At 36.4% G+C, this 25,872-nt stretch overlaps 1 protein-coding gene across 1 annotated transcript; it reads right to left on the bottom strand.

Annotated features, from left to right (window-relative positions):
- Window positions 1-641: 641 nt before the first annotated feature.
- FAM199X (family with sequence similarity 199, X-linked) lies at window positions 642-25,763 on the bottom strand. The gene is made up of 7 exons (XM_019718802.2): window positions 25,536-25,763; window positions 25,263-25,461; window positions 16,403-16,622; window positions 5,463-5,612; window positions 5,052-5,213; window positions 3,671-3,931; window positions 642-2,451 (listed from the first exon to the last, which is right to left on the bottom strand). Exons 2-7 carry the CDS (start codon window positions 25,457-25,459, stop codon window positions 2,281-2,283), a joined length of 1,161 nt encoding a protein of 386 aa, XP_019574361.1. The 5' UTR covers window positions 25,460-25,461; window positions 25,536-25,763; the 3' UTR covers window positions 642-2,280.
- Between the last annotated feature and the right edge of the window lie 109 nt (window positions 25,764-25,872).

Below are 25,872 nucleotides of genomic sequence, written 5' to 3'. Positions count from 1 at the left end.
CTGAATCATAAGCAAACCCAAGTTGTTTACTTTCTTTTAATCAGAGAGGTATTTCAATTTCCTTCAAATCAACTTTGGGGACTATCTCTAAAAAACAGTTCATCCAGATTTACACAAAATTTCATGGCACACTATATTATAAACTCTCAAACCTTTATATACTTTTAAAATTGGCTTTGTGGCGCTTCGGTAAACTTGTTTAATAGTGACCTAAGTTCCATCTAAGGTAATAAGACTACATGATCGTTGGGAGAGTAGAGAAATTGGTCTTATTACATCATGACCCTGTTTAGGATTTTCTCTTACAGGTCACTGTCAAGTAAATTCTTTCCAAGTATTTAACAAATAAATGCTGCTCTATGGTCTCCACAAGGGGCCTGTTTGCCTTAAAGAGTAGGTACAGAGAACAATCATTCTCTGGAATTTTGTTTTTGCTAAGAGCAGACAGAGAATGATGCTGCATTCGCTCTTCTCTCCATTTCCTCTTCCCATACTTGAAAGGGCACACACAATGAGGTTGACCCCTCCCACCTTCCTCAGAGTATTCTGGGGTCTATCCCCAAGCTCTCTTTGGGGCCTCTAAGCTGGTCAGGAGCACCAAAGAGGGGTAAGAGGAAAGTCAGAAGGACTACTCCAACTGATAAGCACACACACATATATACTTTTATTTTAGTAAAATTTTAAAGTATGAATTTAGTAGTCTTCAAACTGTTACAACCATACCACAGACCTCAGCAAAGCTGCAATATAGCAATTTTTATCCTCAGTTTGAATTCTTCAAACTTCAAGGAACCAAAATGAAATTCAATTTTCAAAACATACGAATGTGAGCAAAGGTTAAGCCTTTATATTTAGATGAAGAATTTTAAATTAAGAATTTAAGTCATTAATCTTTATCTTAACAAGTTACTTGATATGATTGAAAAGTTAAAGTAGAAATCCCCATCAAGCTGACTCTAGGTTTAAAAACTACTGATTCCAACTCCTACACTATCATGATTACCTGCCAAAGTATCCACAACAAAATGAAGATTATGAAAGTCAGAAAGCAGCTTGATTGTCAGTAGTATCAGTGTCTACCTTCTTTAACCCATGTGAATATTTAAAGACATGTGGTAGAAGAAAAGGACTCACACTACATCTAATGTTCATGATAAACTCTCCATGAAAACATTTTTTAAAAACTCCGACTTCACATTTAAAATTAGTTTTATTAACAGCCAACCACCTAAGAGTTTCTTTTTCCTATTATCTCATTATTCTGTGTATTTCTAGCGATTTATAGAGGTTAGCAGAACTGTAAGGGTTTTCTTTAGTTAATTTTGACCATTAACCTCTTTATGTGCCAGAAGCTGTTAAACCAGATATTTAAAAATTAGAGCTGTGCTGGGGGGAAAAAAGACCTACAAAAAGAACATAAGAGAGATATTTTCTGCCTTTGAATAGTTTCACAGCCTAAAACTTCAGAAAGCAGTGGAAAAGTAGAATTGGCTGTTTTGCTTAATTGCTTTCTCACTTGACTATTAATCAACATAGCATCAAGTCTAAAATTCAGCTGATAGTAACATGATTTCCTCAGTAGTCGTCACTTACAGGAGTCTGAATTTACATAAAGTGAAAAACAAACCTAACAGGAAAGCTATTAGGGCCTGTTTTTTTAGTTAATAATGAACATAAACAGAACTAAACCTAATGAAGGCACTATTATAAACAGCAATCCACACCAACCCCCACAACCTCCATAAAAGATTTCCACTAGGAATTGAGATTCATGCTATGGCCCTTTAGGAAAAGTAATCAAAGAAATTGTAACATCAGAGAAACTGAACTGTGATCTCTACACATGTACATATACTGACATAATAAACTACTTGTCAGCAGTACCTTGAAATCTTCTACACTGTAAAAGTACCGGTCTTTGAAAAAGCCTACTTAACCACCCTAAAGTTTAAATAGTTAAAACATTTATTAAATCAGTGGTTCTTAAAACTAGAGTACACTGGCAGAATGCTCCAGTACTTGGTAAAACACAACGCTGGTCCCCACCCCCGGGCTTCTGATTCACCTGGCCTGGGTGGGGCCCCACAGTATGCGTCATCACTAACAGGTCTTGGGTGATGTTCAAGCTGCTGGTCCGGGGACCACCTGCTGAGAACCACGGGCCTAAATTCTTAATGGTGGTCAGCACAACCCTAACCAAACGTTTGGTCAAGATGCATGTAAACAAATCAGTATAGAATACTTCAATGCTTAGAAAGAATGCTGACTGCTTCACCCTTATTACATCAAGACATCTACATCTGCTTCATGGTCTTCCTCCGTCACTTTCAAGGACAACACTTCTTCATTCAGGAAGAGCCCACTGAGCCGCTCCTTGCGAGCCTGCCTCTGCTCTTTCAGCTGCCTCTTGCGTAAGGCCTTCTGCTGCAACTTCCGCTGCTTGGATCGCTTCTGTCAAAGTACAAATTTCTAGATCAGTAAGATTTAGTTCTGGCATATCCACCTCAAAGTATCTTATGGATCAAATCTGTATCTTCAGCATTTTTAGAGATGTTCAAGTTCCTCTGTAGTGTGTTCCTGGTTCCAATAAATGAGCCACTGGCTTAGACTTGAAAATGATTCTTTAAGATTCTTATTTTTATGGTATTTGACCAGTGAATGTTCCGATAAGGAAGGACTGAAACTTGATTGTTTTGACTAGTTACAGCTAACTAATCATTTCAAAGACGTCTTTAAATCAAATTAAGGTACACTGCTGTCAGTGCAGCGTGAATACACAGTGAACAATACTGAACACAAACGGAGAGAACATTTCCAAAATCTCTAATGGGTATGCTTTCAAGGTGCCTTTCATCCAAAAGCACTAGCAATTTCACCGTGATCATGAAAGAATCATGTCTTTTTCATATTAAGCAAATACCTTCTTCAAAGCCCATTAGAAACCCAGTGGGGACTCTATTCCTCGTCACTGGTGAACTGATGCCAAAAAGGAATGACCACATATCCAGAGGAATCAATCCCTTGGCAACCAACAAAGCTGGCTCTGTTTCTGCTACTTCGGTAAAAGCCAGAGAAGGAATCTTTGTGTATCTTCTAGTCACCACTGGGTTTCCAAAGAGTTAGAGACACCTTTATCATCCTTAAGTTGGCTCCAGACTGTCACCACTGCAAGGAACTGAATTCCTCTGCTAAGCATCACGGAACCATACATATACTTATTTTACCTCCTATTTTTCATATGCCCAATAACATACACAATTTGTTCAACTGTGATAAGAGATAGAAATTAAAGAAAGCATTATTACATTTTATAAAGGGCTAAGAAGAAACTTTCAAGACTAAAACATTAAGAAAACATGAAAGACAGAATATTCTTAGGAGCTAATTAATAGACAGAAACTTAGTGAGATCCGCTCATTGTTTCCATCACTTTATCTTACTTAAAAGATACAAAAATCAGATAAAATTGAATGGCACGGTTGTGGGTCACAATAACATTTCAAAGCACTCAGCCTGAAGGGCTTTGTTCAACAGCAAAGTACCCTGCTTGTTCACTTCAAACCAAAACTGGTATCAGCCAGACAGCAGGAGCTTAACTCTAAAGAAATGTAGTACTGGTTTCTAATGTTAACCTTGAAAGGTAGAGTTTTGTACTGATTAGACGTCTTACTTTGGAATCCCGAATCCGCTCTGCCGCACTTGCAGAAAGGTTGCTGTCACTGTGTGCTCGACTCATGTTGGCACTGGAGTTTGAAGCAGAGTTTCCAACACTGGACCCACTGCTGCTTGCAGAACTGACCATGCTGGCACTGCTGCTGCTGGCACTGGCACCGCTCACACCACTGGTGCTGGCACAACTGAAGTTGCTTCTCTTCCAGGCCTCTCTTGCAGGCCGCTGGCGAGGACTATGCTCCTTGATATAGTTTCTGACCTTGGAACACGCAGACAAAAACTGGTTAGTGTTGTTCCTTGACATTCTACCCTCAAAATAGTGGAGGAAAGAAGAATACTGTACTTAATTTAAAAGACTGCCAAAAGAGCTACAGATGTACATAGGTATAACAGAAGGACAAAAGAAATCTCTTGACAATGTTCAAAATTCTAGAATACATACTACGGAGCTAGATTTTAAAAGCACACATAAAATATACTCAGTAAATGGAAGAAAATATACGGGCCTCCCAAACTTAGGATTATAGTGTAACACTCAGAAACAGAAACTGACAATAAAATAAATGAAATAAGACATTTTTTTAAAAGTCTCCACTTACGATGATTTAAGATGATTTAAGTATGTTGCTAATTATATCTAACATTAGGGCGTTTCATAAATCTTAACTAGGGGCCCACGGTACCTGTCTTCAAATCCAAGGCCTCAATTTACCATACTAATAAAAAATGGGCTGGCATATATAGAAAATTATAATATATCTGTTGAGAGAAATACTGAAATGAGAAAAACGTTTCGTAAATGATGATAAATGTAAAAAAATTCAAAAAGTAGAATGTAAGTATTCACTTAACTATGTACCAGAGAAAAAGAGAGCAGTCAAGACTGTATTTAGAAGTTATCAGAAATGTGTATTTCAGAATAGCAGAAAGAAAAACTAATTAATTACGTTTGACCGTAGCCAGGCTCAATTACTCCCTAAGACTATTCAAATCCTTCAGCTCAGATTTCATTCAAGTATACCTCTCAATAATCAGTATTTTGACTCTGTCAATCTGTCTTTTGTAAGCTGAAATAGAATAAATCTATACCTTAGGGTAACCACCCCTCGTGTGGTGAAATTAAGTTTCAAAGCCTACACAACTAAAAAGCAGATTATAGATCCACGTGATCCCAGAAAGGTACTGCCAGGTAATATGTACAGAAAAATCTCTTACAACCATATGTTTTCAACTATTACCATCATTTTTTCCAATATTACATTTCACAACAGTGATTTTGACCTTAATTATCTATGTATTTACATAAGATTATTCAAGTACGCACGTTATAAAACAATGGTGTTTTTAATGGCAGAACAATATACATTTTCTTTACATACCTGCTTCAGTTTTTCATCTGTGAGACAGTTAAGTTCAATAATAAACTCACTATCTGTAGGGGAGATTTGAGCAGAAGGATCAATTATTTTAATAATGTCAAGTTGCTCCCGAAGACCCATCTCAGTACTGACTTTACGACTCAGATACTCAATATATTCCACCTATGTGATGAAAAATTATAATAAACAAGATTAATGCCAAAACTTCTGATCATTTAGTGTTCATTTATAATGTGTTTAAATGTCAAAGCACTTACTATTATATTTGTTCCTTGCAAAACAGTTAATTAAAACTCAAATTCAGATTTATTAAACAACCCACATTTACCCAGTGACTGTAAACAGGCAATAAATTGAGTTTCACATATTCTCCACATATATGCTTTTAATTAAGAATGTCGCGATCTCTACCTGTTCATCATTTGTCATTGCACTCCAAGGAAGTTCATCTAAATTCCGGTGCTTGTTTTTCTTTTTAGGAAGCAAGCAAGGTGAACTTGGAATACTGGGTATAACATCAGAAAGCACGTCACTCCCACTGGCAATGTCACTGCCCGGTAACTTGATAACAATTACGAGAAAGGGGCATGGAAAGCAAAATTTTTAATGAATACATTTTAAATACCACAACATATGTTATACTGATTAAAAATTCCTTTAATAAAAGACCAATGACAAATACAGAATCAGAAGACATTAATTCTGATCCACTCCTACTTTAGACAAAGCAGCAATTTTCCAAAAGCTTAAAATCATAATCAACACTTGTTAAAACGCTATCTTAAGAGTCAATCGTCATTAAGCTTTTGAATTCATAATGTGAATGCAGGCTAGGGCTCACACAGCATAATGAATAAGGAGCATTGGTCTCCATCTCAAGAGACTTGAGGGATCTGCCATGACCTGGCTCTTTGCCAGACACTGCTAGACATACTGCCAATACAAAGACAAATAAATCATGGTCCTTGTCCTCAAGTCTGTACCTATAACCTCGAGACAATTAAAATCTTTTAAGTTATGACATTAATGTAAAGCAAAACACTTTAAAGACCAGAAGTATTATAAAAGAAAAATTAAGGAAAAAGTGTTCAGAGACAATGTGTAGACAAAGGAGAAATGCAAGCAAGCCTAACACACAGAAAATCAAATCAGTTTAAAGTGAGATGAACAGCAAAAATACATGCTATAATTTTATACTGCCTATTCAAAAAGCCAGTTAGAATGAATTTAATTTTTTAACAGCTTTACTGAGTTATAACTGATATACAAAGAACTGTACATATTTAATGTATACAATTTGATGAGCTTGGACATATGTATCATGTTTCCCCGAAAATAAGACCTAACTGGACAATCAGCTCTAATGCGTCTTTTGGAGCAAAAATTAATATAAGACCCAGTCTTATATTATATTACATTATTTTATATATTATACCCGGTATTATATTATATTTTATATATTATATTTTATATATTATATATTATATATTATGTATTATATATTATATATTATATAAGACCCAGTCTTCTATTATAGTAAAATAAGGCCGGGTCTTATATTAATTTTTGCTCCAAAAGATACATTAGAGCTGATTATCTGGCTAGGTCTTATTTTTGGGGAAACACGGTATATACCCGTGAAACCGTCACTATAAGCAAGATAATAAACATATCTATCACCTCCAAAACTCAGAATGGATTTAATTTTAAATAAATGTGTTTAAGTCATTCATCAAAAAAATAGTCTTTTCTTCTACAAGGAGCACATAATTTTCAAAGATAATGCTTTTGTTCTTACAAGGTACAAAACAGAACCATTTTGTTGTCGCTGTTTGGTTCTATAGACTTTGCGATTCTATCTGAATTCTGGTTGAATATTAAAGCTTTTGAAGTACTTTTGCCATGAAGAGTACTGTAATCACATGTATCTGGCCTCCTGTTGGACCCACAGCACCATAACATGGACTAGGGGATTCAAAGGAGTGTAAGTCCTGGTTTTTACCCAAGAACTTTATACTCTACTTGGGAAGACAATAACATAAACATACAATTATACAACACAGAAAATGACAAATGTTAGGTTTGAGATGACAGGTCATCAGTAGAAATATCTAACGGTGAGGTAAAGCTGCAGGATTAAAGCTCAGAAGAGCTACCAGGGAGCAGGCATTGGAGAGTCCATCGCATAGAAGAGAGGAATGAAGCCACAAGCATGGGGCTGATCACTAGACAAGATGACCATGACATTTAGAATGAAATTGTCTAAGTTAGCTACTACTCTTAAAAACCACATTTTCACTTTGACAGTCAAAATTTGTGTGACTTCTATGTAACTACACTGCTTGAATTGCTCACTCTTAGCCCTAATATTATCTAGTCAGTGTCAGTCATGAAAGGATGATTACTGAATGCACACATGAAGGCCATCTCTTTTTCAGCCTTTAATGTCAAAAAAGAAAATGTTTTGCTATTTTCCCTTTGAAAGACTTCAAATCACATTTCTACATTAAAGCTCTCCCTAAGATTCCTAAAAGAAAATAAGACACTCATCAGATGAAAGGCCTCCCCTACTTTAAGCTTCTTTGATAAATTAGGTAGAGAAAGGAACACTCAAAATATCTACACTCTCAACATTTAAGAAAAATTTTCATCTAAATCTTTAGCAATTATCTACTAGGTGTCAGACCATGGTAAGCATTTAAATGTGTCTTTAATTGTGTTTAAGTTTGTTTTGAGGAGGGAGTAAGGGGGGAAAGAATGGCAACTAATGATTCTTTGGCCATGTTTTTCAGGGAGAAGAAAGAAAATCCCAGACTTGAAATCCCAGCTCCACTACTCAACAGCCATGTGACCTTGTAGAGGTTAGTTTGCTTCTTTGAGCCTCAGGGTCTTCAGTGTAAGTTATGGTTAATGTCATCCATCTCAAAGGATTGTTGAAAGGTTTAAATGAGGTAACAAGCCTGGCACATTTTGCTTTTTCTATCTCTTGCCATGGTTTTGGACCCTTAAAAATGATAGCATAAATCCTCAGAGAATGCCACGTTACTAAAGTGGCTGGGTTAAGTTTCACAAGGTCGTCTCTCAGAATGACAGAAGGGAGAAAAGGAACGGCATTCAGGTAAGGAGAACAGTTCAATAAAACAGATGGAAAAACATAGGATGAGGGTAAGGAAACCAACATAATTAAAACAGAAAATCACGCCAGGGATTTGAAAGCTAAGAGAAGAACCAGAAACTGGTGGATGACATGTAGAAGTAAGCCGCTGACGTTCCTACCGTGTTTCCCCGAAAATAAGACCCTGCCAGACAATCAGCTCTAATGCGTCTTTTGGAGCAAAAATTAATATAAGACCTGGTCTAATATAATATAATATAATATAATATAAAATATAATATAATATAATATAATATAATATAATATAATATAATATAAAATATAATATAATATAATATAATATAAAGTAATGTAATATAATATAATATAATATAATATAATATAATATAATATAATATAATATAATACAATACAATACAATACAATATATAATACCCAGTCTTATTTTACTATAATACAAGACCTGGTCTTATATTAATTTTTTTGATTTCTTCTCTAATCTTTTTTTTTAATTGGGGTGACAATTGTTAGTAAAATTACATAGATTTCAGGTGTACAATTCTGTATTACATCATCTATAAATCCCATTGTGTGTTTAATTTTTGCTCCAAAAGACGCATTAGAGCTGATTGTCCAGCTAGGTCTTATTTTCGGGGAAACAGGGTAAGTAGAAGTTAACTTAATGAAACTGGTCTTGAGGGAAGATGAGTTAAAAAGCAGTATGGGGACAAAATAAAGTAAGAAAAGACTGGAATTAGACAGGAAGCTGGTTTGATCTAGGTCTGGACAAAGATAAGCAAAAATGGAAAGAAAAATGGGAACAGAGAAAATTTCAAATGAAAAACAATTTACAAGGCTGTTTATAACTGAATGGACAAGAATAATAGACACATGATCAACGTGGGACCAGAAGAAAATTGGCAACATTTCAGTCATAAAACCCATCCAGGGTGATGCACTTAAAACACCTCAATTTTTACAGTAAGAGACCTGAAGCAATGCTACACAGATCTTCTAGGCTAACACCCTCATTTTACAATTAAGGAAAAGTTATGTCCAGGGACGGTCACTTAGCGACAAGATCCAAAGTAGGACACAAGTCCACTGCTTTCGACTACGCAAAGACATCCTACCTTGCAAGTTCTGGGTAAGAGAGAAGAATGCAATTTGGGATATGGAGAGTTTGTAGTGATTCAGAGAGAAGCAAGTACGAGTCCTTTGAAATGACAATAGCTATTTTTCACTACACTCTTAAGACATGTCAAAAAGCAGACTCTATTTTTTCCCACTATAACTGGAAGTTTCATTACTGATTAAGGACTCAGCAACAGATAACAGGTTAGCATTAAATAATAAGGTCATCTAAGTGGAAATGTCAAGTAATCAATTGGAGATATGGGATGAGAGCAGCAGATGTACATGACAGTTAATTATATGGGCTCTTGTATATTTATTAGACCAGCAATTTTCCATTTTGTAACTGATAACATATTTCAGGATCAAAATGCTTAATAATTCTCATCCCACATTTTTCACAGACAATATTTGGTATATTTATATTATAATCAGTAATTGTGACATTTAGGGAGAATTAAATCAAACCTCTGCCACATTTTCTGCAACATGCAGCAAAATTTTATGAGTAAGCTCATTTCTGTAACAGCTGATGTGTAATTTCAAATTGCACCTCTACGTTTTAAGTGTGACAGCTGAATTACTCTTTAAATTTTCTATGCCTTCCTGCTCAACAATAAAATAATTCCTCAAGCTGTAAGACTAGTCAAATATATCTTCAGTAATAAAAGGACTGCACGCAAAGAAAACTATCAGCAAAGCAAAATGCTTTGAGGCTACTTCAAACACTAAGATGCTACTTCATTCTAAGGTTAAAATCCTGCCTTATTAAGTAGTTAGTATCTACTACTTCCCAGAATCTATGAATCATTTATATTTACTTTAGTAGTAACTGAAACATCTGTTAAAAAGAAAGATTTAAACAGGTACAGTTTTTAATCGTAACAGAGGTAACACAGAATTTTTAACTACAGTCAACAATTTTTAGTCTGTATTAATCCTAACACATAATTTGTAATTATCTTCTTGGATAATTTATTGCTCATCATTACGAGGTCCCACAAAGACAAAAGAGCATTTTAAACCTTTCAGCATATTTAAATAGCAATTATCCATGGCAACAGAGTACCCACACTCCAATTTCCTAAGGGGGAAAACACATTACTAAGGCAGGCCTGATTTTTGTTCCAATGTCGTAGTCAGTCATGTACATGAACAGTGAGTGGTTGAAGATAGTTCTCTATTCATGAAATGAGTGAAGAAGTCAACAATTAAAAACTGCCTGCCACTTTGCAACATTATAAAAATGCTAAATAAATCACATGAAATAAGCAGAAAACAATTTCTCAGAATTATCAGGGCTCCATGTAATTACTTTATTAAAAAACTTCCGATTTTAAATACAAAGTGTGCATTTAAAAAACTGAGGCACTGAAGAATAAAAGGCACCCACACAGATGCTCACTGCTGTGTTACCTTTAATAGAAAAAAACGTGCAACAGATGTACATAGGGGAATGGTTTGACAAGTTCTGGCATGTCTAGTACCAGGAATATTATGTAGTCATTAAGAGTCACTATGGAGATCATGAAAAGGTTTACATGTTAAATGAGAATCTTTTTTTATTAGTTTCAGGTGTACAAAGCAATGTAATAGACATTTGTACCCCTCACAAAGTGATAACCCCCCCCAACCTACTACCCCTCTGACATCGTATATAGCTGTTATAATTCCATTGACTATATTCCCTATGCTGTACTCCACATCCTGTGACAACATATATACAGAGCATGCCAAAAAAATGTATACACATTTTAAGAAAGGAAAAAACTGTATTAAAATTGTAATATGCAATATATACTAAGAACAAAAGATGTTTACAAGTCACGTTTGACTTCTGCAATTACAAGAGGTGCTCAAAATGATTACCATCAGCGTCCAGACACTTCTGATTAAATACATTATTTAATTATACCAGGGATGCCAAAAAAATGTATATACAAGTAGACACTTTGGGCAACATTGCTCAAGCAATAGTTCACTGTAATCAGAAGTGTCTGGACACCAATGGTAACCACTTTGAGCACCTCGTGTAATTGCAGAAGTCAAACATGACTTGTATTCATCTTTTGTTATTGGTATATATTATTACAATTTTAATACAGGTTACTCCTTTCTTAAAATGTGTATATATATTTTTTGGCACCCTCTGTAGTTGACATTCAATATTTTTCTACTACAGCTTCAGGTGTATAGCACATTGGTCAGGCATCTACACAGTCTATGAAGTGATCCCCCAATAAGTCCAGTGCCCATCTGGCACCTTACATAATCTTTACATTACTGATTATATTCCCCATCTTGTATTTCATATCCCGTGACTATATTATGACTACTAATTTGTACTTTCTAATCGCTTCACTTTCTTCCCCATCCACACCCCCTTCCCATCTAGCAACCATTAGTTTTTTCTCTGTATCTCTATTTCTGTTTAATTTGCTCACTTATTCTGTTCTTTAGATTCCACATATAAGTGAGATCATATGGTATTTGTCTTTCTCAGTCTGACTTATTTCACTTAACATAATGTTCTCTAGGTCCATCCATATTGTTGCAAATGGTAAGATTTCATTCTCCTTTATGGCAGAGTAAAATCTTATTGCAATACTTTATGCAGAAGAAAAGGGAACACTTCCAAACTCATTCTATGAGGCCAAAGCCCTACAAAGATATCACAAGAAAACTACAGACCAATATCCCTTACGAATACAGATGCAGAAATCCTCAACAAAATACTAGCAAGCCAAATCCAGCAGCATATTAAAAGGGTTATATACCATGACCAATGAGGATTAATTCCAGGAATGCAACGGTGGGTCAACATACAAAAAAAAAAATCAATCAGTGTAGTATATCACACTGATTAACAGAATGAAGGAAAGAAACTGCATGGTCATCTCAGTAGATACAGAAAAAGCATGTGACAAAAATCTAACACCCTTTCAGATAAAAACAATGAACAAACTAGGATCAAAAGGGAAATTCAATATGTTAAAGGGCATTTATGAAAAACCTACAGCTAACATTATACTCAATGGTGAAAGATTGAAAGCTTTTCCCTTAACATCAGGAAAAAGACAAGGATGCCTTCTTTTGCCACTTCTATTCAACACTGTACTGGAGATCTAGCCACGGCAATTAAGCCAAAGAAAAAAGAAAAAAAGCATCCAGATTAAAAAGGAAGAAGAAAAACTATCTCTAGTATTTATAGATGACATGATCTCAAATATAGAAAACCCTAAAGAATCCACAAAGAAAAAATAAACTATTAAAGCTAACAAATGAGTTCAGCAAAACTACAGGATACAAAATCGAATTACAGAAATCAGTTGTATTTCTATACACTGGAAATGAATAATCTGAAAATGAAAATAAGAAAACAATTCCATTTACATACAACTGCATCAAAAGAATGAAATATTTAGTAATAAATTGAACCAAGGAAGTAACGTGTTTCCCCGAAAATAAGACCTACCCGGACAGTCAGCTCTCATGCGTCTTTTGGAGCAAAAATTACTATAAGACCTAGTCTTATATAAGATCCGGTATTATATTATAGTAAAATAAGGTTCGGTATTATATTATAGTAAAATAAGATTCGGTATTATATTATAGTAAAATAAGATCCGGTATTATATTATAGTAAAATAAGACCAGGTCTTATAGTAATTTTTGCTCCAAAAGACGCATGAGAGCTGACTGTTTGGGTAGGTCTTATTTTCGGGGAAACGGTACAAGACTTGGACACTGAAAACTGCAAAACGTCACTGAAAGAAACTGAAGACCTAAATAAATATCTGGTCTTTTTTTTTAATATTGTTCATGGACTGGAATATTTAATATTGTTAAAATGGCAATACTCCCCAAATCGATCTGCAGATTCAATGCAATCCCTATCAAAATTCTGACTTTTGCAAAAATGGACAACTTAATCTTAACATTCATATGGAATTGCAAAAGGGACCCCCAAATAGCCAAAATAATCTTGATAAAGAACAAAGTGGGAGAACTCACAATTCCTGATTTCAAACCTTACTACAAAGCCAGAGCAATTAAAACAGTGTGGTAATGGCATAACATAGAATTGTGAGTGCAGAACTAAACCTATATGTCTATGACCAATTCATTTTCCACAAAGGTACCAAGACCATTTGATAAGATATGGCCTCTTCAACAAATGGTGCTGGGACAACTGGATATCTACATGCAAAAGAATAAATTTGATGCCTATCTTATACCATATACAAAAAGTAACTCAATGGGTAGCCGGTTAGCTCAGTTGGTTAGAGCACGGTGCTCTGAACAACAGGATTGCAAGTTCAACCCCCACATGGGCCACTGTGAGCTGCGCCCTCCACAACTAGATTGAAACAACTACTTGACTTGGAGCTAATGGGTCCTGGAAAAACACACTTAAAATAAATAAAAAGTTTTTTTAAAAAAACTATTAAAAAAAAGTACTTCAAAATGGACTAAAAACCTAAATTTAAGAACTAAAATTCTAATACTGAGAAGGAAATACGTGAAAACCTGCATAACCAATGTTTTTTTGAAATAAAAATAAATATGACATCATAAGCACAGCATTCAAAGAAAAAAACAGATAAATTGGATTTCATTAAAACTAAAAACTTCTGTGTGTCAAAGGACACTTATCAAGTGAAAAGACAACCCACAGAATGGGAAACATTTTTGCAAATCATGTATATAATAAGGATCTAGTAGCCATATATATATAAAGAACTCTTATCATTCAGTAATAAAAGACAAATAACACAATTTAAAAAATGGGCAAAGGCTTTGACTAGACATTTTTTCCAAAGATATACAAATAGCCAATAAACACATGAAAGTATGCTCAACACCATTAGTCATCAGGGAAATGCAAATCAGAACCACAATGAGATACCACTTTACACATAGTAGGATGGCTATAACCAAAGGAGAGACAATACCAAGTGTAGTCACCCAGGATATGAAGAAACTGGAACTTTCACACACAGTCACTCATCGCATGTTTCAGTCAATGACAGACCACATATATAAGGGTGGTCCCATAAGATTATAATGGAGCTGAAAAATTCCTATTGCCCAGTGAACATCTTAGCCGTCATAACCTCACAGCACAATGCATTACTCAGGTGTCTGTTGTGATGCTGCTAGAAACAAAACTACTGCACTGCCAGTGGTTTAAAAGTATAGCATACACAATTATGTACAGTACATAATACTTGATAATGATAAATGACTGTCACTGGTTTATGTATTTACTATACTGAACTTTTCATCGTTATTTCAGAGTATACTCTTTCTACTTATTAAAAAAAAGGGGGGTACTGTCAAACAGTATGCTGTGTCAAGCTGGCAGCAGCCTCATACATCTTATGTTTACTGAGCCTCTCGATTGCATCGTTTTCTCTAGTGCTTGATTTAATCTCGTGTTGTTTTGTACAGTAACATGCTGGACTTGACCATGCTGGCATTCTGATCTCGGACTTCCAGCCTCCAGAACTGTGGAAATAAATGTTTGTTGTTTAAGCGCCCCCCGCCACCCGCCCCAGTCTATGTTATTTGTTCTAGCAACCTGAGCTGACTAAGACAGGAATGAACTACTGTTACACGCTACAACATGGATGAACCTTGAAAACGTCATGTTAAGTGAAAGAATTCAGACACAAAAGGCTACATATATGAGTCCACTTATATGAAATGTCCAGAAAGGCAAATACATAGAAAAAGTAGATTATTAGTGATTCCTAGGTGATGGGGCAAAGGGAATTGAGACTATCTGCCAACAGGTATGGATTTCTTTTGGGGGTGATGGAAATGTCCTGGAATTAGTGGTGATGGCTACATTGTGAATATATTAAAAATTGATGAAATATACACTTTAAAATTATTTAAATGGTGAATTTTATATCAATTTTTCAAAGTTTGAAAAAATTATATTTTCTATCCAAATCATATTTACAACTATATATAAAATAGAAGCCTTTAAATTTACATAAAATTTAAAAATAGAGATATAGATTATTTCTTTCCTCTTTAAAAACTCTTAATTTTCAGTGTGGCATTGTTTATAACAAGAAAAAACTGAAACCAATCTAAATACCCATTATTAAGGAATTGATTAAATTATGATGTAGCTATCAAAAAGAATGAGATATATTAGTTGAAAAAAGCAAAGAGCCAAAGAGTGGCTGAAGTATGATTCCATTTGTGTGTGTTTTTAATGCTAGACAAACATACTTGTATCTGCACAAGCTCTTCACAGTGCTAACCACAGTGGAGTGGGACTTGCCGGAGACTCTTATTTTTTATATTTTACATTGTTTTCATAAAAAAATGTTTGAAATAAAATAGTATCTGATTCCTCCTTTGGAATACAACCTCAAATATTTAGATGGCTTTCAAACACAGTAAACATTCAAGTATCTGTGGAATACAACATTTGCTGTATGCAAAGAAAGCTTCTTTAAATGTTGTCTTTTCACAATCAGAAAATAGATGTTGCAATAACACAATCTACATTTTCTGAGAGACTGCACTCATTATAAGGCAGCCTTTCCAAACATTTTGCCACAAAGACATTTTACATGGTATATGTGCCACAAGAAAAAAGTGTCAAGCGAAAAACAGCTCTACATACGAAGAGAATACAAAGTGAGAAATTATATTGTATTTCAGATAATAGAACTCAAAATTATATATTCAAGATAATAATGGTTTGTGATCCTAGATATATAACATGACCCTGATATAAGGACACTGTGCCTATAAGGACATAAAGGCTATTTATTATAATGTAGGAAAAGTAAATTCACTGAGATTCAAGCATAGAAAGGTACTGATGATACATAATAATGGGAATATGAGTATTAAATTACATGAAAATCTACAAAAAGGTACCTATAGCATCAGAAGCCTAAAAGGTATATAAGCAGAAATAAAGAATGCATATTCCATCTAATTCTCAATGTTGTCAGAGAATCTGCAGGATTAGATAAACACTGGAGAAATTTGCTTTGCAGTAGAGGTGAAAATATCAAAATAGAAATTCATACTTCTACTTAGTAATGATCGCAATATAACAAAAACCCACCTGCCATTCAAACTCGCTATCTGACCAATCCCAGTACGTGCTAATAGAAGAAGACACATCACTGCAGACACTCCCCTCAGGGAATAAATCAAAAGAAGTGAAGTCTTGATCATCTAACAGGGAATAGCAATCATCTTGATCTCCAACAGAAACTGATGAAAACAGCTCCTCACTGCATTCTGAGCTGGCAACGCTTGTTCCACAAGAAGTTAAGTTCCACCTTAAAAACACAACACAAAAGAAATCACAACAGGAATCACAGAATCCATTCAATTTAAAGATACTGATAAGATGTATTCACGAGGAATGGGAGTTATCTCGCTTTCAGGTATGACAATGATATTGTGATTGTTTTCAAAAGAGCCCTTATCTTTTAAGGATATATAACACAATATTTATGAATGAAATACATCTGGGATTTGTCTTGAAATAGTAAGGAAGGGGTTGACAATTGTGTAAGGGTATTGATAAAGCACACTGCCATATGTGAATAATTGCTGAAGCTGGGTGATGGGTATGTACGGTTCATTACACTATTCTCTCTACTTTGGTACCTATCTGAAAACTTTTATAATAAAATATTTTTAAAGAAAAATGTATTTAAATTAGGAATAAAGTAAAACATTCACCCACAAACAAAACATACCATAGTGGTTCTGAGTAAGGTCTGGAGTCAAACTGAGTTCAAATTCTTGCTCTGTCACTTGCCTGCTGTTCAAGCTTAAGCAAAACACACCCTCTCCAAGCCTGTGTCCTCACTTTTAAAATGCAGTTATTGGGAAGATTACATGAGAATGCATACAGAGCCCTTAGCAGACACAAAAAGTGCTCAATACATGGCAGCTATGATTATTATTAAAGGAAGAGGGTAGCCATTGCAGGGCAGAAAAAAGCACCAACAAAGTTTCTTGTATTTAAAAACTTTTACATATCAACGTTATACAGGATCATTGCAAAGATGCTGGAATAAGAAAGGAGTAATTAAGAAGATTAAAGTGACAAACAATACCCAATAACTAATCCACAATATTTTGGTACTTTTTCTGCATGCATATGTACTGTTTCACAGAATCAGCACTCTGCATATATTTTAATATCCAGCTTTTTTTCACTTAACATTATATACTGACTGTTTCCCCAAGTATGTTACTTGAAAACATTTTAATGCCTGTATAATATTCCACTGATTAAATGTATCACAATTTATTTAACCTTATTCCTTCAATAATATATAGTTAAGCTATTTCCAATTTTTTTTGGTATTACAAATAACACGGATGAAACTTTTTGTTTACAATTATTTACCCAAATATATAATCTCTCAGGATGGATTACTTGAAAGGAAAGTACTGAGCCATAGAATACAAACACTTCTAAAGGTCATAGTATACTTACTTAGCCAAATACCCTTCTGAAAGGCTGCACTGATTTACACTCCTCAAAGCAGTATATAAAAGTGCTCATTTCACCAAAACCTTAACAGCACTGGAATTCTCACTTCAAAAATTTTACCTCATGGGAGAAAAACACTTTTATATCAATTTTTAATTCTTTGATTACTGGCAAGATCAAAATTAAAAATATTTATTAGTTATTTTGCTGCAGCGTTTTTCTGTTAATGTTTTCCTTATGATTTTGTAAGAGTTCTTCAAGCATTAAGGATATTAACATTTTGTCTGTAGTATTTGTTGCAGGGTTATAGGTTTTTTTGTTGTTGTTGTTCTTGAAATCTACAAATCCGCTTTCTTTTCTAAATTTCCACTAGCTTTATACCAGTAATGAGATAATCTTCATTGCTTTGGCAGTAGCCTAGGAAATTAATCCTTAAGATAATGATTTAGTATATCCGATATTAATAAGGTACTGAAATAATGACTTCCTGAAGAAAAGTGTTATTCACCTATTATTAGGTTGTTTCTCATCCTTCATTAAATCCAGTTTTTTCTTGAATTGTGTATTTTATTTTTTAACTTCCCCTCTTATTTTGTATGACGAATCTTAATTCCAAAGTTCTCAATTTACAAAATTCGGGCAACCCAACAAATTCTATGGCACCTTTTCCTCTGAGCTAAAGGTAGAGTATTTTAAAGCACTGAAACACACACAGAGACACACACACACTAAAGTATTATAGTTCAGTAAATATAAAAGCAGATGTCAACAAACATTTATAAATAGGCAAAAATCTAAAATTCATCTAAGAATCCAAGAATATACCTTGTAATATTGCCTAGTTTCATCACATGCTTGCTAGGCAGGCAGTATCCTCATTTTTTAAAAAAATCAACAAACCTAACAGAATTAATCAAATTGCCCAGGTCATGCAATAAGACAAAAACTGTAAACAGCAATCATAAGTTCTATGCTGGACACAGGTAAATCAATATCTACATTGTGTCCTGAGCAAACTATTTTTTCTCTTGTGTCTTCAACTTGTATGACTTTTTTTCAACCTTTATTCACTCACCCACTCAACAAACATTTAGTTCTTAGTACCTTCTCTGTGCCCAGTACTGTGTTATGTGCTAAGAAAAGCTGTTAAGTAATTGTTTTTAATGAGAATTTTGTTTCACCTTGCAAAACTTTGATGAAATGTGTGTTTCCAAGTGATAATGACTTTCCTTTAAAAAAAATATGGTGTATTTAATAATCTAATTATTAGATCACTAACATGGGCATTAGGAATTTGCAGACTTGGTTTATTATTGGTTTTGTGTTCTTACCTTAGGGCAAAATCAGTATGTTTCTCAGTTTTGCAGATCTATGACATTTAACAAATAAAACGGGGCTCTGGGTATTCTTAGAAGCCTTTGCATTTTTTTTAAAAGTAACAGTGGCAAGGAAACTGGGCTCATACTTGAAAGAAATCATTTACGAAATAGAAAAATAGTACTTTTTACTATTTGAGGTTTTAAAAAAATCATATTATCTTCTAATTTTCAAATACTGTTTTTATTATTTTAAGGGAATATGGATAAAAACAAAGTAGGACGTACTTTTATCCAATGCTGGTGGGAGTGATAAATTGGCATAATCTTACTGAAAAGCAATTTGGTATGTGTATCAAGAGCTTTAAAAAGGTTCATTCCTTTGGACTCAGTCATTGTCCTTCTAGGAATCTATCCCCGTCCCCAAATAGAAATTTGGAAAAAAGATTTATGTACAAACATGTCCAAACAATAATGTAATAGCCAAAAAAGGGAAAATGCCCCAAATATGGGGAATAATTAAATAATATATCTGAATAAGTGTTTTTATAATCATTAAAATTGTATTTTTTAAGACAATTTATTGAAAAGGAAAACACTCACAATGTAAGTGCAAATAACCTGGCCACAAATTTTATACATACACACACACATACGGTGCCTGATCCTGATTTTTAAAAATTATATATGTACATAGAACATTAAAAGTTAACATCAAAATGCTGACAGTCATCTTTAGTGCAAGAGATCATGAGTGGTTTTTATAGTTTTGTATATGCCCACAATTTTCTATAATGAGCTTTCATAATAAAAATTTAAGTGTGATTCTTTTTGGCTGTTCTTTCAGTTTCAAATGTGTAACGAATGATCACTGTGTAAATGTGCTCAGCACTGAACTATTCAAATTTACAAGGCCTTTATTTACATCTTATTCCACTAAGAGAAAGCTACCTAACACTAAGATCCTAGCTATAACCATAAAATTATTCACAAAGGAGACTTTCTCCGTATCTTAAAGAAAAATGTTGAAAAGAATCCCAATGAAATGGGATTTAACTCGATAATTAGGCTTGCTGCCCAAATTTTAATTTTTTTAAAAAAGGTAAAGCCAAGAACATTTATCTGCAAGACTTTTCATTAAGAACACACACACAAAGGACTTTCAATGGTATTTTGGCAAAATTAAGAAAAGCATGTGCACCATTTATACATTCTTCTGTAGCCCTTTCTCTTAGGTAGACCTAACCATCATCTCTCAGGATGAGAATCCAGCCAATGAGCACTCTGGAATAGCGTCCTACAGGCAGGTGGATGAAAATCATTCCAAATCCACGTCAGGCATTCACTTGCAGGGAACAGTCCCGTAGCATCACGTGTATTCCTCACTGACCCCCTGCCAGAATCCCCATACAGCCACCCAGCCACCCTGACCTTGGCTACTCCTCTGGAGCCCAACAGGTCATTAAAGTCCCAAGTTAGAGCACATGACACAACCCCCATACTCGACTCACTCCAATTCCCAACTCTCCTCCCAGTGACCTCAACTGTCTTGGGATCATTACACATCCCTCCTACTCCCTCTACAGTCTTAAAAATAAAAACATTTCAGGTCATTTCTAAGGTGAATTCTTCCATTTGGGCTTCTGAGTTCATCCCATCCAACTCCTGTCATCCCACACACTCCCTTGTATTTTCAATTTCTCCCTTTCCTGTGGGCTGCTTCTAAGGAGCTAAAATCTCTATCCTTGGAACAGAAAAACTAAACAAGACAGAAAAAAAAAAAAAACCACAAAGAAACCTTCAATGTATTTTTTCAAACATTACATCTCTCCTTGCTTTTCCTGCTAAATTTATTAAAAAGTTTCATCTACTATCTTAACTTCTGTAAGCCACAGTTCCACTCATGTCACGCTACTGGAATTTCTGTTCTGATTACTCCCAAATCTACATTTCTAGCCTGGATAGTTCTCCAAAGCCTGATCCCCTCCCTTTTTTAATTAAAGTTTATTGGAGTGGCAATTGTTAGTCAAGTTACGTAGATTTCAGGTGCACAATTCTGTATTACATCATCTATAAATCCCATTGTGTGTTCACCATCCAGAGTCAGTTCTCCTTCCATCACCATATATTGGATCCCTTTACCCTCATCTCCCACCCCACTCCCCATTACCCTCTGGTAACCACTAAACTATTGTCTGTGTCTATGAGTTTTTGTTTATTCATTTGTTTGTCTTGTTCTTTTGCTGTTTTCAGTTTTATATACCACATATCAGTGAAATCACATGGTTCTCTGCTTTTTCTGTCTGACTTATTTCCCTTAGCATGATAATCTCAAGATCCATCCGTGTTGTTGCAAATAGTACTATTTCATCTTTTCTTATGGCAGAAGAGTATACCACTGTGGATATATACCACAACTTCTTTATCCATTCATCTATCGAAGGACACTTTGGTTGTTTCCATGTCTTGGCCACTGTAAATGAAACTGCAATGAACACTGGAGCACATGTGTCTTTACAGATAAGTGTTTTCAGATTTTTTCGATAGATACCAAGGAGAGGTTTTGTTTTGTATTTTTTCCTGATCCCCATTCTTACCTTGTCCCAACAAGACCCCAAACCAAATTCCTCCCGCCCTGTAGCCTCACTTTATGGAACATGGTTCTCCTACCTGCAACTCACAGCGCTTCTGCACCTCAAATTCTATATCGATAGGAAAACTGTGGGTAGTACCAAAGGCACACAGTAGTCTTGGGGTTTTTCTGGTTACTGGTGATTGAAAACAGGGCTGTAAAATCACATAACCGAGTAATTGCCTTATACAATAGCTCATTTCCTATCCTGCCAATAGGGTGTACAAAAGTGAGGCACTGTCCTCCCACACGCTTTCACAATTGTTCAATATCAAAGTACTGATGCAGTCCTGAAAGATGAAGAGAAAAACACATCAGGTAGTTCATATTAACCCCCTTCATCTCATAATTTAGTTGTAAGACCTACCAATATCATTATTTTTTTTTCAATTTGCTAAATGACATCGTTTTTTGATGATAGTGGAGGCTGTGGTGGACAAATACGAAGAGAAAATCCACAACTACATCAGAAAAATTCTGTCCCCAAAACCAAAAAAAAAAAATTCTTAACCACTAAATATATATACATAAATGTGTGTGTATACAGAGGGTGCCAAAAAACCGCATACATTTTAAGAAAGGAAAAAACTATTAAAATTGTAATACTCAATATATACCGATAACAAAAAATGAATACAAGTCACATTTGACTTCTGCAGTTACAAGAGGTGCTCAAAGTGGTTACCATCAGTGTCCAGACACTTCTGATTACGGTGAGCTACTGCTTGAACAACTTTGACCAATGTCCACTTGTATACATTTTTTTGGCACCACCAGTATGTATCATATTGACATTTCAATTTAAAACACATTTAAGTTATTTTGCTTATTAAAATGTATTTCATAATTCCAGACAAACCCTACTTGGTCATAAAATCCTAAAAGATAGTCCCAGGAAAATGTGAATTCTTAGGAAACTGGCTGTGTTCATGCAATTTATTTTCCACTGAACCTAGACCAGTGACATCAACCTAAATCACAGGTGACTCTAAGCTGAACACTAGAAACATTCAGTCTTAGGGATCCTAAGTAATAGTGCCTGACTCTCCTGATTAATGAAGGTTGCAAATGTAGCCCAGCGCCCAATACACGAAGAGGCACAAATTTGTCATCATTTTAAGGCCCTTATCAAGAGTATTAAACAATCTCCAGTTTTCTTATCAAGAAAGAAGCAAAATAAAGGTAAATCAAGTATCTACCACTGACAAGCTTTCTACTTTCAATGAAATGTGTTTTATAATGACTAAACCCAAAGCAGACTATCAGCACTCAACTATTCATATCTGATTTTTGGATTATTGTTTGAATTGGTGAATGATGAGATGTGAAGAAAAGAATTGACACATAAAAAAGAAAACTCCAAAATAAAAGAACTGCCTAAACTTGGCCCACATACATGACTTAGCTGTTTACTTCTTCCTGAAAAGAAATGACTGGAAGCACATGGTCCTCTCAAACACCTTCTTGAGGAGAGCTAAGAAGGCAGAATGTTCCAGGAGAAAAGATTTAAAAAGCAAGGTAGTCCAGAGCAAACATTATATGCTGTAAGTATTGCTAATTCTGCTCCCCCCCCCATCTCTGCTGAAAAGAACAGAGTAAAATACGTGAGACCTCCCACTGCCATTCCAAGCCTTGTGAAAAGTAGGGTGGGTGGGGGTTAAAAAAACAGGCAGTAATTAGGAAAAATAACACTTGACTTGGAAAAACTGGGGCTGAGCAGGAATCTTCCTCTCTATCTTCACTGCCCCATTCTGCAAGACTACCTTGACTTTACCACGGTCTCTAAGAAACGGGATAGGAAAACACAAGGAAAAAAGGAGAAAGAACAGAACAAGCACTAAGAAATGCATTATTCTCCTTGCTTCACTCCCCATCACCCCACCGTTATGGCAGTGCTTACCCTCAGGTGCCTGTCCCCACTCCCTCGCCCTAAGCATCAGAGCAAGCTAATTCTGAAACCACTTCACTTTCCCGTGTATATAACTTGCTCCAATGTTGCAAAACTTGAATGTCAAATATGTATAAAAGTATTCTTTTATACTATTTTCCAGTGCAAACAATCCTAAGCACACTTGATTTCGTGAATATGTTACATTCATGTTATAGTCACCTCATGGGTTAAACAGTCTTCTGTGAGTTAGTCTAAAAAAAAAACAAAACGATAGTAACCATTTACAACATTGAAGCCATTAGCTCTGTTCCAAGTTTCAGCACTGGCTCCAAAGGAGCAGTCCTGGTTTTGTCTAACTCAGTTTTATGACCTTGAACACAATCTTTTCTCCCTGGACCTCAGTTTCCTCATTTTTGCAATGAGGATTTGGAATAGTTTTAACAAATTTACTATCGCTTCCTTTTCAAATGTGTTATACTCATGTTCTATGTGATTGTTTAACTATAATACCTTGCTTCCAGACTATATAACTTTCTCTTAGGTAGGAAACATGTTTTACACATTCCCTGTATTTGGTAGAAGCTCAGTAAATCTGTAAACTGATATAAGAGATGGTGGGGGACATACAAAAGACATTAAAATGTGGAAGGATTTGTTCATGGTCATATGGTAAACTGGATCAGAAATCAGAACTAGACTCCTTAATTCAACTCCACTATTTTCCCTAGCTGAACCCCTCCTCCCTTGTTCTCCACACCCTTCCAGGCCTTTGTATATGTATCTCAAACATCCACTTAAAGGTTGGGGCTACGTGTAAAACAACTTCAAATCCCTCACATTTAGTATAACACTTAAATGCTTGCATGAAAGAATTCTCCAGAACACTCCCTCTAATAAAACTAGTTAGGGGATGCACCCTCTGAATAAATTTGAATAAGCAAGCCCATCCTAAGCTTCACTCCATCCTTCCACTGGATGAGTAAACCAAGGGATATGCTACATGAAGGTATCTCCCAGATTTAAGCTTATACATTTTGGCAGAGCCCAAAGGGCGAAAGCAAAGAGTTCGTAAAGGAGAGAGGGAAAAAAGAATTGTCTGGTTTCCCAGAGCTTCACTAGGGGGTGGGGGGTGGAAAGAGGGTTGTGAGACAGGTTAAAATATGGGAAAGGAAGATTCTAGCTTTAAAAGTACCACCTTTCAAAGGATCCATGGTGCCATCCGAAACCCACTCTATAGCGTTATCAGAAATGGAAGGGGTTAAACTTTTGCGGGTGGATAGAAACAGGGGAGTAGCTAAAAATCAAAGGTGGGTGTTTGGGATTCGCAGGGGACAGACTGGGGGCGGGAGTTGGAAAGGAGGAATCCCTAAGGTCAGAAGATGAAAGGGGGAAAGGGGAGAGAGTAAAATGCCGGCCAAAAGAAAAATCGGGAGGGCAGGGGTGAAAAGGAGGGGGAGGGGGAGGGAGAGGGAGCCCGGGAATGAGCGCCGGTCGGAGAGAAAGGTGGGGGAGGGGAAGAACAGAAGTGCACACCCAGGGCGGAGCGCCAGGCTTGGGGGAGAGCCGGCTGGTCGCCGGCTTAGGCAAGGGTGTGGGCCATCCGCCCCTGCCCCCAGCGGCGGTTTGTACCTGTTGGTGTGGAAGCGGTGGAGCGGATCGGTGCGATGGCAAGAGGACAGCTGGCAGCCAAAGTCGCTGATGTCCAGGCAGCCCGGCTCCTCGCTCGGGCAGGTGCCCACTCCGCGAGGGGGTCCCAGAAGCGGAAAGGGTTCCTCGGGGGTCAGAAACTTCTCGTACGAAGTGGTGGCCGACGCCTCGTCCGACATGGCTGGAGATGACGGGGCTCAGGCTCCCTCTCTAGCCCCGGACTGCTCCCGCGCCCGCCCCTGCCCCCACTCTAACCTGTCCGCTGTCGCCGCCGCGCCGGGGTGTGCCCGCCGTAGCTCACCAGCAGGCTGAGCGCCGCGGCCCGTCGCTGCCCCAGGAGTGCCGCGCCGCGCGACGTGGCTGCTACCGGCCACAGCGAGCCGCTGGCCCCCCGGTTAGCCCCCCGGTGGCCCCCACAGCGGCCTCAGTCGCCGCCGCCGCTGCCCAGGCCAGTCTCGTCGGCGCAGCTCCGCTGCCGCCGCCCGGCCCGGCCCGGACCGCCCCACCCTGCCCCGCCCACTGCGCTCGCCGCCTGCAACTACTGCAGTCCGCCCGGCGCCCAACCGGAGGGGAAGGGCGGCGGGAATCCGCT

The sequence above is a fragment of the Rhinolophus sinicus genome, chromosome X, assembly GCF_036562045.2.
Source record: "Rhinolophus sinicus isolate RSC01 chromosome X, ASM3656204v1, whole genome shotgun sequence".
Lineage (NCBI taxonomy): Eukaryota > Metazoa > Chordata > Mammalia > Chiroptera > Rhinolophidae > Rhinolophus > Rhinolophus sinicus.
The sequence above is the reverse complement of the archived record's forward strand: the minus strand, read 5'-3'. Positions and strand labels throughout refer to the sequence as shown.